The 16934-nt window shown below is 38.7% G+C and overlaps 1 protein-coding gene across 7 annotated transcripts in view; it reads right to left on the bottom strand.

The window, feature by feature from the left end:
• KCNIP4 (potassium voltage-gated channel interacting protein 4) overlaps positions 1 to 16934 on the bottom strand; it is a 410379-nt gene that overhangs the window by 97194 nt on the left and 296251 nt on the right. Inside the window, exon 2 of one of the 7 annotated variants that reach the window (XM_053672510.1) lies at positions 12272 to 12373. The exons of the other annotated variants lie outside the window; for them this stretch is intronic. Within the exon in view, the coding sequence (XP_053528485.1) occupies positions 12272 to 12373 (102 nt within the window). The remainder of the gene's footprint in view (positions 1 to 12271; positions 12374 to 16934) is intronic. 7 annotated transcript variants of the gene reach the window in all.

Genomic DNA, 16934 nt, shown 5'->3' with positions numbered 1-16934 from the left:
ATTCTTGAATAGCACTTGAACAATAATTCTGAAGGTTAAATGGAATAATGCATGTCAAGCATTTTGTATAGTATACAGTGCAGCATAGGAATCCATGCTTTGGCTTTCTGCTATTGATTGTGATGATTTTGCCACATCTGCCCATCTGAAGCATTGATTAATTTCATACCCTCACTGAGATAAATCAAAAGTGATTTTTATTAGCTCCAGGAAAACTCACTGGAGAATATGCCTACATCCAAGCAGATTCAGAGAACTCTACAGTTTGCTGTGGAATTGTTTTTCTATCCAAAGTCTCAAAAGAAACTGCTTTGCTGAAAGGTGAACAAGGTTTCCTCTGTTAGTTCACCTCCAGAACTTGTCTTTTTGTTGTATTCTTCCTTTTCTTTTTCCCTCTAAAAGCTTACAGGCAAAGATGGGTCAGTGTTCCCATAAAGAACTTCTGCCCATCATACTTGCCGCTCTATATCCCCTGGCAAAAAAAGCAATTTGGAAGGAAGAAGGTTAAACTTTACCCTGCAATCTAGGCAGATAACAGGAGCAATGTTGTGTATTTTATAGACCTGGTGGGGTGTAAAATCGAGTCTCCTTGAGGTGCAAGGCTTCCATTTCAGGGTACTAAGGAAACTAGCAGAAACTAGCATTACTGGATTCATGTTTTGGGCAAATATTACTGTTTAGGTCAATGCAAATGGAAAATAGGTATTTATGGCTTCTAATAGAAACTGCACAAGTGGCCAGTTATGAAATCATTCATAAAAGAGACAAAAACAGAGAAGGCTTTTGTTTATCTAAACTCCTACATAGCTTCTTATAAGTAGTCATCATTCCACCTCTTCTGGCCCAACGTAACAATAAAGAAAATAGTGGAAAAATCAAGTGGGAAGAAAAAAGATTCTATCACACAGGTTACCTGAACAAAAATAATACAGCAATTGACAATAAACTATATTTCAGGAATAGCTTGTGTCTTTCCCACACTTCAAGCCACACCTAAAGTAAGATGATGCTCTTTTCTTAATGTTTGTGGCTTTCTTCACTCCTTATTTTGCTTAATGCCACTAGTATCCTTTTGGTGGAATCACTATCTCCCTTTCCTATCTTTTACTCAATGCCACCAATGGGTCCCCAGTGTTTCCTCTACACATTCTCCCTGTGTTCCAAGTCTGTCTGTTCCCTTCTGTGACTGTCCCCTTATAGTGAAGCATTTGTTCTCTTTTCTAGGCAGAGAAGCCTAGTGAAGACTGAAACTCTGGCACTACAATGGGATGAAATACCTCCTTGGACACTGAGTAATTGTGAGGTCTTGGGTTAGTAATTTAATTTCTTGATTTAGTTCTCTCATTTAACTGAAGATCACGTGATTTATTTTTTAAATTATATTTTATTGATTATGTTACTACAGTTGTCCTGATTTTTTCATGTTTGCCCTCTCCTTCCAGAACTGCCCACTCCCTCAGGTAATACCCCCAACATTGTTCATGTTCGTGGGTCATGTGTGTAGGTTCTTTGGCTACTTCATTTCTTACACTGTATTTTACATCCCCATGGCTATTCTGTGACTACTTATTTGTAGTTCTTAGTCCCCTCATCTCTTCATATATTCCCCTATACCTCCCTCCCAACTGACAACCATCAAAATGCTCTGTGTATCCATGATTCTGTCTCTGCTCTTCTTGTTTGCTTAGTTTGTTTGTTTTTTAGATTCAACCATTGATAGATTTGTATTTATTGTCATTTTATTGTTCTTAGATTTTATCTTCTCTTTTTTCTTAAATAAGTCACTTTCATATTTCATATAATAATGGTTTGGTAATGATGAACTCCTCTAGTTTTTTTCTTGTCTGGGAAGTTCTTTATCTGCCCTTTGATTCTAAATGATAGCTTTGCAGGGTAGAGCAATCTTGGCTGTAAGTCCCTGCTTTTCATGACTGAATATTTCTTACCAATCCCTTCTAACTTGCAAAGTTCTTTTGAAAAATCAGCTGACAGTCTTATGGGAACTCCCCTGTAGGTAACTGACTGTTTTTCTCTTGCTGCTTTTAAGATTCTCTCTATCTTTAACCTTTGACATTTTAATTATGATGTGCCTTGGAGTGGGCCTCCTTGCATCCATCTTGTTTGCTACTCTCTGTGCTTCCTGGACTTGTATGTCTATTTCCTTTACCAAATTAGGAAAAGTTTCTTTCAGTACTTTTTAAAATAGGTTTCCAATTTCTCGCTCTCTCTCTTTTCCTTCTGGCACTCCTATGACACAAATGTTGGAATGCTTAAAGTTGTGTCAGAGGCTGCTTACTCTATCCTGGTTTTTTTGGATTCTTTTCTCTTCTTGTTTGATTAGTTGTTTTTTGCTTCCTTATGTTCCATATCATTGATTTGAATCTTGGTTTAATCTACTCTACTGTTGTTTCCCTATAAATCATTGAAATAATTATTTCTTGTATCTTCTATCTTCTTCAGTAAATGTCTCTATTTTTCGTAGTATGTGGATGAACGCTTTCTGGACAGACCTTATATAATAGTTGTTACTATTATTTCCACTGTAAATAAAAGGCCCTTGAAGCTCAGAAAGGGTAAGAAACTTACTTAAGTTTTCTATAGCTAGTTAGTCACAGAACAAGTATTTGAACCATATAGGTTAATTCCAGCATTACTGCTCTTAACTTATTGCATTGCCTCTCACAGCATTTTACTTGAAGTCATTGTATGGGAGTGATTTACACACATGTCTGCTTATTTAAGTATAAGGTCCAACTTTAGACATCACGATCTATGTGTTCTCCTGTTCCTGGCACTATTGCTTTTCACATTGTTAGTGCTCTATAAATGTCTTTCCTGTCTGCCAAACAGAAAAATCACGGTTCTGGGACTCCTGCCTCTGGCTCTCCTATACCAACACTCACTCATGATTTAATGAAGATTTCTGCTATATACATGATGGACCAGGGGAAAGAATGCCCATCCTTCTAAGTAAATACTTATGCGACTTTAGACAAGCCACTTAATCGCTCCATTATTCAATTTGTTAAATGAAGATTATAACCTCTATGATCTGTTATTCTCCCCAGGAAATTTATGAAGATAAAATGAAATAGTCAAAAAAGAGAGAATTTTAATTTTTTATACCTACCAGAGGACATTATTTTTATTGCTTTTTAAAAGAGAGTGGAAGGAAGAGAGAGAAACACTAAAATGATTGCATCTTGTATGCACCTGCATGAACCTGGACGCAAGGCTGAACCTGCTACCTAGGTATGTGCCCTGACTGGGAATTGAACTTACAACCTTTTGGTTATAGAACAGTGCTCAAACCAACTGAGCCACACCAGCCAGGGCAAGAGAAAGAATTTTAAAATCTGTAACAGATCATACAAAGGGAAGGGACAACTATTTTAATTAGTAAAATGCATAGCTTACAATAAGTAAATAATAGGCTGATTGGTATTAAAATTGGTAAGTGGAGTTTCTAACTTTTCCCACATCCTGCCTTCCATGGGTAGTGAAGTATCATGAACAAAGGAAATTGTATGTTAGCTTTGGAATGCCCATTGCCATAGCTAGAAATAAGCAATGCCATCGCATTTATTCCTGCAATGTTGGACCTAGGAGGAGACGAGACACAACCTGTGCTTTTCATTGGTACATGATGAGACTGAGGTCCAGAGACTACAATTGCTCTGGACAATGGGGGCTGCCCAAGGGTGTCCTATGTTGAATAAGTAAGTAGAAAAAGACTTTTTTGGGGTAAAACTGACCAAAATATTGAACATAACTAAAGAACTCATAAAGTCCACAGACTCTGCCATCTCTTACTGATAAGATGATTCAGGCAATTGAATTAACCCCTCACCCCTTAGTTGCCTATTTTGTAAAATGTGCATATTAGAGAGTGTCTACTTTATAGGACTATTTTTTATTTGTTTATCTTTAGAGGGGAAGGGAAGGAGAGAGGGAGAGAAACATCAATGTATGGTTGCCCTCGTGTATCCCCTGCTGGGAACTGATCTGTGGGGAACCAGCCTGCAACCCAGGCATGTGCCCCGACTGGGAATCAAACCGCGACTGTCTGGTTCGTAGGCCCAAGCTCAATCCACTGAGCTACACCAGCCAGGTCAGGACTATTTTAATAATATAATAAATTAAACTGTGCAAAGCAGTCAGAACCATCCCAATCACATAGTAAGTGCTAGATGTTTGTTAAATAAGTCAAAATAACAATCTGAGAACTTGATCACAATGTTTTTTGAGCTCATGCAGATGATGACATTGTAAAACCTTGCTTTCAAACTGCAAATTAAGTTTACAAACTCTCATGAGTTATGCTTCTCTTACTACACAAATTTTCTTGTCTATATGCCCTGGTCAGAGCTTTCAGCTGAAGTCACTAAGGAGTCAGCATAAGATTAATTAATTGTCAGGAGGTTAAATACTTTTGAAAAAACTTCCTAGAGGTTACTGTCATTTTTTAATTGGCAGCGGGTTGGCAATTCAAGTCACTTTTTGAAAACAAATTCAACAGCCAAATGCAGATGGTTTCTCAGTCAAGGGAGGCATCCAAACCTTTCCATGATCAGTATGCTGCCAAGAAAAACAAAACACTGAAACACTATTCTGTATTTGACACCAGAAATATGAAGGAAGGTTAGGACATTATGCTTTGCCATTACACAAGGCAATGAGATGATGGTGGCTCATGGGTTATGAGTGGTGTATCCTCATGATAACCTTGTCACATTTGCTTTCCTGTGTTTGCTCACATCACCAACAAAAAATCCTGGGATAAAGCTTTAATTTGGTTAATTAATTATTTTGATTGAATAAGGGCACTAAGATTTGACTTGGAAAATGTTACTATGAAGCAAATAGAGAAAACATGTATGTAAATAAAAAACACATATAATCAAGTATTTTATTTTATTTTTTGCATTTTTTCCTTACCATTATCTAGTAGGTAATCTTTTGTAATCATCATGTTCTTCAGATAAATAGGGAAAGTAATTACTTTAGACTAGGGCTTAGAGAAGTAAAGTAAATCATTCAGTTATTCAATGAGGAGATAAAGCCACAGATTTGACAGCACATATTTTTAAAGAAACAGTATTTGCGCTAAAAAAGCATAGTAAAGCTAGGGATTTCTTCATACTAAGCCATTTGTGAAATAGCTAGTTACATTCCTTAATCCTATAATTATCTACTCAATATCAATGAAATGGGTGAGCCAGCTGTCAGCCTCCAAGATGTCATGGAATTGGGAACAAAAAAACACCATAGAATAAAGCTTTCATTTGGTGAATCAGTTATTTTGATTGAATGAAGGCACTGAGATTCAACTGGGTAAATGTTATGATGAAGCAAATCAATAATATATATATATATATATATATATATAACACACACATAATCAAGAGCAGTGTGACTGATTCTGAGAACTGTCACTAGTCCTGTAGGTCCCTAAGTGTTGGTTCTTAAGACAACAGAATCTGGAAAACATGTCCAGTTGGTCTCGAGGAGCCTCCTCTATCCCGCTTGCTCCTCTGGGTCTGAGAGGCTGGTCTCTATGGATGGGAACTGCATTCCTTGCCTTCTGGCTACCCACTGGGTTTGGCCAATGGGAAATGCCAACAGAATATGAGAGGAAGAAAAATAAAGAGGTCGTGCTATTGTTTCATTGGGCTCCCTCCTTTGTAGCACTAAGTTAACAGCAGTTGTTTTGCATTTCCAAAGGCCAGAGTCCCTGTTGTGAAGCCATCTATGATAATTATAGCAATCCCTATAGCTTTCTTCTTTTTCTGGTAACTGTCTCTCTAAAAACAATAACTTTCACTGTTGCTAGCATTGTGTTTCATCAGCCTGTTGGGTCCAGAAAACCTGCCCATATCTTTGCAAATAATCCCTCCTTTAAACTCCCCTCCAATACCCTATTTAAGGATTGCCTTGTATTTCTTGCCTGTATTATGACTGCTACCAAGTTACAATCATATCTTGGCACTCTTTGGCTTCAGAACTCATCAAACCCTGTATGCATCACATTTTGATGAGGAAAAAAAAATGTTTCAGCACTCAGTACTTACTTGGGACTCTGTCACACTTGCTAGAACTTGTATGAGTCATGACGCTCCCCTGCATGAGAGAATGCTTCATCATTTGTACTTATTGGTTTTGGCACTTGTCAGGAGTTCTGGAATGAATTAACGACAAGTACTGACACACCACTGTATGGTGTGTCAGTGTTCCAAGTACTGGACTTGGAGTCAAGTCTCTCATCCTAGATTTTTTAAAGTAGCTCCATGATTTGGAACAAATTATTTTCCTTCCTTAGGTTTCAGTTTGCTCATATGTAAAGTAGGCTACTTTCCTTACAATAGGCTGTTTTTACAGTTGTTGTTATAACAAAAATGACACTTATAATATTTAAACATTAATGACATTTTACTGAGACAGCATCTAACCCAACGAACCCCTCTATGTGGCAACCCCATGCAACTGGCCTTCACTCACATTTTGAGTTTTTCTAGTAAGGATTATTCTATCGATATGACCATCCCATATGTTGCAATCATTCAATAAGAGTGTCTGTATCAGAAGATTAAGGGGGCTTGGGGTATAGGTTTTATTCCAACTTCTAGTTGTGTGATTTCTGCACAAATCATTGCAGCATCCTGAGGCCACAGTTGCCTCAGTTGTGAAATGAGAATGTAGCCTGACTTTCTCAAGGGCAGAGGGCCAGAATACAGGCTTTCCCATGTTCCTTTCCAATTTGAATATTTGTGAGTCACATTATGAAAAAGTGCTACAATTCTATGTCCCAAAGTGTATATTGAGTAGATAAGTATAGGATTAAGGGGTTTAACTAATTATTTCATGAATGGCTTCATTATCAAGAAATCCCTAGCTACTCAATTCTATGTGAGCACAGATATTCTTTCTTCAAAAAAATGCTGTCAATCTGTATTAAGGCTCTATCTCCTCACTGGATTACTGAGTAATTGACTTTATCTTCCTCTGCCCCAGCTCAGCCTGATGAAGACAGCAGGCCCTGGAGTCAGAATCCCAGTGGTGTTCATTGAGAAAGTTGTCTTCTCTGTGCCTCAGTTTTCTGAGCTGGGAAAATAACATACCTTCCTTAGAAGGGAGTGTCATTTGAGTTAATAGTGGTGATATAGTCATACTCATGCTGTTTCATGTGCCAAGTGCTTTGCATAAATAATCTTGTTTAGTGCCCACAACCACCCATGTTTTCTGATAATCACCATGGTCTTTCTTTCCATACTGGGAACAAACTACATGCATTTCCTCCTTAAAAATTGCAGTTGCTGATTCTTCGTTCTTGGACATTTTTCTCCAGGCCCTCACACTGCTGACCTCTCATTCTAGGATCTTAAATAGCACCCGTCAACAAGGCAGAGTAGCTCCTCTTTCCACATCATTTCCATCATATTACCACAGGTGTACTTCCTTTATAACACTCATCAATTTCTGAAATTATCTTTATTTTCATTTTTGTCATCTCTCTTCCCATAAAAGCTCCATGAGGGCAGTGAGCTACTGAATGTCCTATTCCATACTCTAAAGTCAGTGCTTCGATGTGCCACACATGGCGTCTCAAACAAATATCATGAAATGAATGACTAAACAAGGAAATGAAAGGGCCAGGGAATTTATCTAAATGACTCCAGGTATTTTGTTTAGTAAGAGGCATAATCGGACCAGGCCAGGATGACACTAACGCCCAGGCTAACCCCGTTTCCCTTTTTTCAGTAGCTGTTGGAAGAGAAAAGGAGGGTCTGAGAAAGAGCCCCACCACAGAGATGAAAAGAAGAAATTAATTTAAAAGAGATTTTAGAGAAAATTGACCAGAGCTTAGTGACCAGTGAGATCACAAAGGAGGAGCTTAGTGATGGGTAAGATCACTGAGGTGGAGGAGCATAAAACAGAGGAAAGATGATTCCAACATCAGCAACTACACTGCTTATGGTACCAATAAATAATATCAGAAGCTAGAGAGTGGGATTCAGTGACAGTGACCAGGCTGCTGCATCTGGCTTGGGCTCTTGTTTGCACCCTGGCCTGGGTGCCCAATGAGCAGAGGGCCATTGGCTGCACAGGGGACAGGACTTAAAACTTGAATGAGCTCATCCTTCACTCATGGCCCAAATGTTGCCAGCCTCAGTTGTCACCCCATTTCTCATTCTTGCTGAGGGGAGCACATTCTGAGTGTCAGGACAGAGACTAAGGCCAACAAGTAATTCTCCATAGCTGACATCCATCACTTCTGTTCCACTGGGTGCTATTGTATCGATCTGTCACATTCTTAAGGCCATGTCTGTTATTTCCCAAAACGTTCCAAGGTGGTTCGACTTCAGTATTTGTCCTACAGTTTTCTCAAACATCCAAGTCCCAATGTGAGGAGTCTGGGCTTATGATTTTAGCTGTTTGTTACAGATGGGGGATACCTTTGATTTTCAAAAATTTAACAATGTGTATGGTTTTGCATGAAGGAAGTCTTTGTTATGTGCAACATTTTTTTAATGCTTTCATTTGAGGAACAGACGGCAGAACTGATGTTGAGTATTCATTTAACAAATGAGTATAAGATGCATATAATTTCCCAATATGGAGTCCATGTGACAAAAAACTCAGGAGGTAATATGTATGATGTGTTTTAAAAACCAGCTCAAAAATGTTTGTCTAACATACATTGGGAAACTTGCATTCACAGAATTTAATTCTTTCACACAATAAGTCCAAACTTTGGAGAAAATAATCTAAAGGACATATGGATATGTGTATCTAGATATATGTACATAGGTACATGCACACATATGTTTATTTTCATGCTATTTACATTATGGGGTAAAAACATCAAAAGGGAAAAATCTAAATATCTAAAACTCAGAGGATTTGGTCAAATACAATTTATGTTTATAGTAATTATAAAGTGTAACATTATGCTTGCCATTAAAATAATGTTAGAATTTTCATTACAAGGCTAATAATACTGATAAAAGCATGCAATGTAAAAAAAAAGGATAAAACTTTGGCATCGATTAGATCTCATCCGTGAACACTCAGCAGTGAAAAAAGTTGTTAGTGCTTATTTGTTGGTACTTCAGTGCCGGTATAGCAATAGTATAGCACGATTATCAGTGTGCTAGGTGGTGTGAGTGTAGTCTGCACGCATGTGTGAATTCTCTTCTCTTTTTGCACTTTCCAAATGTCCTGCCATGAAGCTGAGTAACTTTTGTAAATAAACCATCTGCCTTCCCAACACCCAAAGAGGAAGAAGAAGAGGAAGAAGAGGAAGGCTATACTCCGGAAGAAGGCTTGGACACTATGCTTGACTCTCAAGAGGAGAAACATGATGGGAAGTTAAAAGGGCTCATAGGAGCTTACTGTGACGACAGGGGTCTGTCTGGGAACTAGACATGAGGAGAGACTACATGTCTTTCTTGTACTCTCTCCAAACTCGCAGGTTTTTGATTTGGGGAATCTGAGTGCTCCATATCTCAGCAGGATGTAGGGTTTTCTGCAGAAAATATTTATTCTTTTGTTATTTGCATAATATTTATAAATATTTCATTCTTGCCAAGAGGAATGAAGATTCCTTTCTTATCTGCCTTTCTGGAAAAAGAAAATAAAATTCAGGGTGAGCATTGACCCTTTATTAAAGTAACTTTCAGCCCTTAGCTTTGAAGCTGCCTGGAATGTGGTTCAGAACATTTCCTCAGCCACTGCGCCCACCAGATAAGTCTAGAGCTCCCTGGTCAGGCCTCCCCTCACCTAGGGATCTCTGTGTGTGGTGTCCACACTTTTCCTGGTGGCCTGGGGTCCTGTGGCACTCTGATAACCCCTGTCTTTTGACTCTGGTTCTCATATCATCTTTTCCATTCAGTGTCCAACCTCTTAGGTTCCAGATCATGGATTGAGATCTAATGAAATCACCATTGTAAAGTAATACAGCAATGGAATTAACGTGCTCTCCTCTTCAAGTAATTCACTTCCACACACTGGGAATTTCCAGTGATAGGTAGCTAATGGAGAAATTGGTGGCTACCAGGGGTAGGAATTTCATATCTGTAGACCTTCTGGAGTTCACAAATCAGTGGCCATGTCCAGCAAGGATTCAATATCTGCAGTTTTATGAAATCACATTTTTATAAAAATAGTTTTTAGAGTTTCTCTGCTCACTTTTAGTATCCTTTTTTTTCTTTTAAGAAATGTTCTGACTTCTTCCCCATAGTTGGTTAAAAATTGCAGTGCACCCGTAAATTGGCACTTCTGATTCCAACATGGAAGGAGAAAAGCTAGGGCTGTAACAACCAACATTTGCTGACAAATAGTGGCAATAAAAGTACCTGAAGCTTCAGTATCATGTAGGACTAGGTTTGGCATTACTCTGGATCATGGCCTTCTAAGTGGTTGATGAAATATTATGGTTTTTTTTTGAGATGGTGTGAGTGTGTACAATGAAGGAAAACAAATCAAATCAGAGTTTTTCACCCATAATTCTAATTTTTTTGTACATGGGATTATTACTAATAAAAGCAATTTTGTTCTGTTCCCTCTCTCCACAGAATGTTCTAGTAGAACAAATATTTTCTATTTACTATTCTATTCCATTTATTGCCCTTTCTTTTCCAGTACAGGAATAGAGGCTGACGTATAACAAATACATGTTGAATGACTAAGTGAATTAATTAAATCTCATTATTATGATGTATTACCTTTGGTTGGTGCCACTGAAATGAATTACTATTCTATTGTGGGTCTTTTGACTGGTCGTTTGAAGCACTTTACATATTTTCTCCATTTTTGTTATGGAGACTAATGAAGTTTTAGGACATTCACATTTTTAAATCACGAATTCAGTCCAAGAATTTCTACAAAATGATGTGGCAGAACATAAAGAGAGGAGGTGAAGGCATGGGGGTTGGACCTTCCCTAGAAGGTTTCTCCAAGCTTTTTAGCGTTTTGGTTCCTCACTGGCAAAGAATACCACCTTCCCTGATTCCAACAGTTGTCTGATGCTTGAAAAAAACTCTTTATGAAAGAATGCTTGTGAACATAGAATATTTGTAAATATTCATTATACAGGATCCAGCAGAAGGAATGCCTGCTCCAGTGTGGTTGGTAGAGTAATAATATGGGTGTCATGATTTATAGTTTTAATTTGAACATTTCACCTAAAATGTCGTATGGTGTGCTTTGAGTGTGATATTATGTTATAGAATTACATGCTTATAATTATGTAATAAAAGATTTTTTTATAAAAAAGGAATATTATTTGTGCTGAACCCTGTATTTTGTGTTTGCCATAAAGTTGGAGAGAAAGAGACAAAAATGCAGAGTATAATGATTAGTCTACGTGTCACCTTGGCTAGGCTATAGTACTCACTTATTTAATCAAACACTAATCTAAGTGTTACTGTCAAGACAGTTTGTAGACGTGATTAATACCTACAGTCAGTTGGCTTTCAGCAAAAGAAGTTACCCTGGATCATGTGGGTGGACCTAATCCAATCATTTGGAAAGACAGGCAAAAACTGATGTTTTCTGCTGAAGAAGGAATTCTGTCTCAAGACTACAACATCAAATCCCATCTGAATTTCTAGTCTGTCGGTCTGATTTATGAATTTCAGATCTACTAGAGTGTAGAAGCTTATTCCTGAAAATAAATCTCTTTATATGTATGTATGTATGTTCTGTTTGTATATGTATGAGCATATATATATGCAAATGTATATATGTATTCATTCTGTTTCTCTAGAGAACCATGATTGATACAGGTAAACAATAGGCAAAGAAAAAAGTCACATTTGTGTAAATGCTTTTCACTTTATAGTAGTTTTTCAAACTTAATGATGTTTATGAAGTTTGGCAGTATCTAAAGTACAACACCAAATGCATGTATGGGGGTCAAGGAATTTACAAGGTAATACACTTTAAAGTATACACTCATCTGCTAACAAGTTAGACAATTGGGAACCCAAGAGTTGTTTGGTGTAGTCCCTGCCCCACAGATCAAACAAAATCTTCCAAATGTTTTGAAGCCCAAGCTCCTGCTACTAACACCATGCTTCCAGCTGCCAATCACGAAACACCTCACAATTGCACAGAAATTCTCCTGGGTACATAGGTAAAAACGAATACATCAGTAGTTAGTTTTGCAGAACATAATGTATTGATTCTCTTTAGAAGCAGGGAACTGCAATGCATGCAGACCTAAACAAACAAAACAAACATTTTTGAGGAAACAAATAAACAAACTTGCTTTGAACAGCAGGAGACGATGTTTTGGCAGCTGAGCAGGGCAAGAGCTTCATGAGCCGCTCTTTGATGCTGCGTTTGGTGTTGCTCTGAGCGTAGAGGAAACCTAAAAGATACCGATGGGTTCTGTTAATTCTGTCTTCCCAGAGAAACTAGGGCAGGCTGCATGGTTTATCAGAGGAAGCAGGCAGGCAGGGCCTGTGCACAGCCATCCATCCGTTCAAGGCAATCACAGGCAGTAGGTCGGGAACCCGGGAGGGACAAAAAATCCTTTCCCCCTTCTGTTTTTCTCATTTTTGAGGTTTTCTCTTCAAAACTTTTTCTTACATTGCTTTAAAGATAATGATGAGCAAGTGAAAACAGAATCATGCAAATATATCTTTCAAGTGACAAAAGTAAATTTTAGTGGCTTTTTTAAATAACTTTAGATTGGGAAGAAAATAAATATCATCAAAGAGATAACTGGTAAGATTTCAATATTCAAACCAGCATTAAGGGCCCATAGGGCAATTTTCTGTTCTCATTGCTCCTCATCTTTGATTAGCAAGGAGAGAGATGCTTTGCATAAATCATTCACACACCAGTCACCTGTTAATACCTTTGCCTTCCCTGAAAGTGAGAAAAATGGATGTCCTTGATATGCAGCTTCATTAGCATAAGTTGACATGCCCAGAGATGGGGCGGTCTTTCACATTTTTTTATGTGTTAACATTACTGGATGGAATTATTCAAGCAGAGTAATGCTAAAAGAAGCAAGGTGTGCTTGAAAAATGTTAACCCAGGAATAGACAAAGGGGTATCTCTGACTTCAGATAGTTCATGAGGACTGGAAGAAAATCTTTAGCCGCCCAGTGGGTACGCTCCCAAAACACCTGACTGTCCAACTCAGCATCAGCCTACCCACTCTGAGTGCCCAGAGCTTGAATTTACACTTGGATGGATATATTGTCTCCCCCAAATCAGTTTGGAAGGTGCTGAATATAAAGCACATAGGAAAAGAACCAATTTAAATTGAGATTAGGCCATCTTTATAATATGTATGGGCCTTGCAGATGTATTGTTTATTGCTTTTCTACTTTATAATTTCAATCTCACAATTATAAGAAGTCCTGACTGCAAGGCTGCTGATGTGTTTTTATGTGTTTTTATATGTTACAAGGCCCCTTTGGGGCTGGTTCCACCCCATATTAGTGTCTATAGATCTCTTGGATGGGGGATGATAGTAAGTTAGTCGGTAGATAAACCTAATCAGATCATTTCCCTGCTCAAAAGCCCTTTAAAACTTTCATGTTGTCCTTTGAAGAAAAACTCACACTTCCCACTATGGACCCAAACACCCTTACTCTGACAGCATTTTCCACTACCTTCCCTGTTGCTCCTAATGGGCGATCAACCATTGGTCACACCACCTTTCTTGCCTTTGTTGGAACTCACAAACCAGGCTGCCACCCTGATCTTGACACTGATTTGAACAAATGGAATGTCTTGTTCCCTTGATATCCCAGGGGCTGGCTGAGGGTCTGGCACACAGGTGGGATTCCGTCAGGGCCTGACAGGTGAGGGAATAAATCCACTTCCCAACACCAAAGGAAGATCTGATTTTATTTCCTCGATTAGTATCTAAGTAAGCTTTTAAGTTTGTAAAGTAAAATAAATTTGATTTATATAACACAGTCTCTTCAGTTGGCTTCTTTCCATTACATTTCTAGAGGGTCACATCCATCCAAGAGCCACCTCCTTCTCAGGACTTTGGACTCTGCTTTAGCTCCCCAAGCAGGACATCTGCTTCTTCTTTCAAGTCACTGCAAATTTCCACCCACAGCATGGGGAACCTGACAGGTCCTTCACTAGCCATCAATTTCTAAATGCCCTCGCAGACTTTACTACTCAATTCAAACACGCCTCTCTCTGGAAGACTATCCCTGCTGCATCCTGAAACCTTCCTGAGAAAAGAGAGACCTCCTCGCTCAACCCCTGCTCTACCTTCTCTATTGTTCCCCAGTCACACCCTATTGTTCTGGATATCACACCTTACTTGCAGAATGAAACCCTATTCTGACAAAGAGAGACAAGGCTGTATCAGCCACCTGTTATAGGAAAAAGCCTTTAGGGGTTTTTTTTCCACCTCTGACCCAGCTTTGCTTCAGATTTCATTTCGCACATCTAGCCAAACTATAATCATACCTGACACTGGCACATGGCAGGCACTCTAGAAATATTTGCCAGTTGTTCCTCCTTTTCCCTTAAGTTTTCATGTCTGCCAAGCTTGCTCCATCTATAACCACTTCTCAGACACTCAGGCCTTGGGTTGGGGGAGGATCTTCCTACTTCCCTGGTTACACTCCCTCCCAGCACCCACTATTGGGTAACTAACACTGTTTTTACTCGAAGCATCTTTTGAGCTGTTCTTGAGATTAGAAGGTAGACAGGCTGCTGTTATTAATCAGGAGTTAGAAGTCCCAGAGTTTAGTCCCTGTTTGACTACTTCAAGCTGAGTGACCTTTGGTAATTTATTAAACTTCTTTGGGCCTCTGTCTTTTCTTTATAAAACAAAAGATTTGTAGTGAAAGATCTTTGTTGTCAAAACACAGTCTAAAGGTCCTCTTCAGGAGAGTATACAGGGTGGGGCAAATTAGGTTTACAGTTGTTCATATGTAATATAATACAATAATAAATTATAATACAGGAATAAACATTTTTACATATTTACCATTTAAGCCTCTTTTGTCCCACCCTGTATTTAAATATAAATTGTGTATGGTTACTACTTGTTTTCACAGTGTTTTCTCCTGAGTGAGACCTTTAGTTCCTGGAAGGCCACACGTAGCAGTCATATAAATTCTTCTCTCCCCTCTCTCTCTCTTATCAGATTATTATGCTTTTCTTTGTTTGTTTTCCTTAAAGTGTAGTAGTTGAGTGTTCCAGTGCTGTAGTAAAACAGCCTGGATCCAAATCCTAGCACTACATGACCTTGGGTAAGCTTGTTCAATCTCTCTGAATCTTAGTTCATCAGTAAAATGGATTAGTAATAGTATCTCCTAAGGTTGTTATAATTAGAATCTAATGAGATAACACATAGAGCATTTAGGGTGCTGACTATTCATAATATACCCTTAATAAATGTTAGATAATATTTTTTCAGCTCATTGAGTAGGTTCTATGTTTTTTGACCTCCATGTCACAATCTCTATCTAAACTGTAGTTTTGCCTCTGTGGCCTTTTCATCCTGGAGATTTTAGTTTAGTAATCACTTTCTGAGGAAAACTTTACATGACAGACTAACGTAGATTATGAGCAGCTCTGTTACATGCTGATAGTTCCCTCTATTTTTCCTTATCACGACTATAAATTTATTTCCATTACCACAAATATAATTAAAAGAATCGAAGATGCCATCATGGATTTGACATATATCTTCCCTACTGCCATGTACGCTTGAAAGTTTTTACTTCCAGTCTTTAGAGAATAAACACTGCCAGATGTGCTACCTGACTCTAAGCAACTGTGTAACTGGGCAAGCCATATGAGGAAACTGTTTTCAACAGCAAGCAATGTAGAACTGTGCTGCATGGCGGGAAAGAAACCCAAGAGGTGGGCTCCGCAAATATCCTGGCTCTCTCTGCCTAGCAGCATGCTTTTTCCATTGTTCAGAGAGGTGGTATGACAGTGGGCAATTATAACCCTCCCTACCATTCTTTTGACGTTGTTTCTGTAAGTGCTGAGTCTAATATGTACTTTGTAGATAAATAGCATGTTTGTATAGAAATCCTAGGAACTAACTTCAAAGGATGCAGACTCCAATCTTCAGACATCCCGGCTCTGGAAAGATGTGCTGACTTCCAACCATGGAGCCAGGATGAAGTAAAGTCAGGTGATGTGAAGCCAGGATGACTAAACCAGCATGACGCACTCTGGACCATCACTTCCCTTACTGGAATGGACTGTGCTGGTCTTCATGTAGAGAACTTTCCAACTCCTTCCCTTTATCTGTTTGTCCTGCTTTTCCTCTCCCTCCTTATAAAAACTTGTGCCTGCACTGAGATGTTAAAATGGGCTCTGAGACATGAGTCTCTACTCTTCTCAGGTGACTATTACTAAACAAACCACTTTCCTTTTCACGAGCACCTGTCTCATGAATTTGGCTTTCATGGCAACAGGCAGTTGGAACTATGTTTGGAAAAAGGGGAGCTCATGTTGACTAAGCTGAGGTGACAGAGGTTGAAATTCTAGGCTTTAAAAGTGACTAGAATTTACAGGAAAGGGTGCTAGAGAAGAGAGAACTGGTATGTGTGTTGGAAGAAAGGATCTGTGCAAGGATAGAATGTGGGTCATTGTTAATTTTATGTGTCAACTTGACTGGGTTAAGAGATGCCCTGGTAGCTGGTAAAGCATTGTTGTGGGTATATCTGTGAGGGTGTTTCTAGAACAGATTATCAACTGAACTGATAGACCGAATAAAGAATACCACCTTCACCAAAGCTGGTGGCCACTATCAAATAAGTTGAGGAATTAAATAGAACAGAAAGGAAGGGGAAAGAAGAATTTTTCTCTGCTTGAATTGGGACAACCATTGCCCCCAGCCCAATGCCCAATGACATTGGTGCTCCTGGTTCTCAGGCCTTCAGGTTTGAACTGGAACTATACCATCAGCTTTACTAAACTTCTAA

Source organism: Artibeus jamaicensis, unplaced genomic scaffold (assembly GCF_021234435.1).
Source record: "Artibeus jamaicensis isolate MK-2021 breed Jamaican fruit bat unplaced genomic scaffold, CSHL_Jam_final contig_76, whole genome shotgun sequence".
NCBI classification, from domain to species: Eukaryota; Metazoa; Chordata; class Mammalia; order Chiroptera; family Phyllostomidae; genus Artibeus; species Artibeus jamaicensis.
Note: the sequence above shows the minus strand (reverse complement) of the source record. Positions and strands in the feature narration are given on the sequence as shown.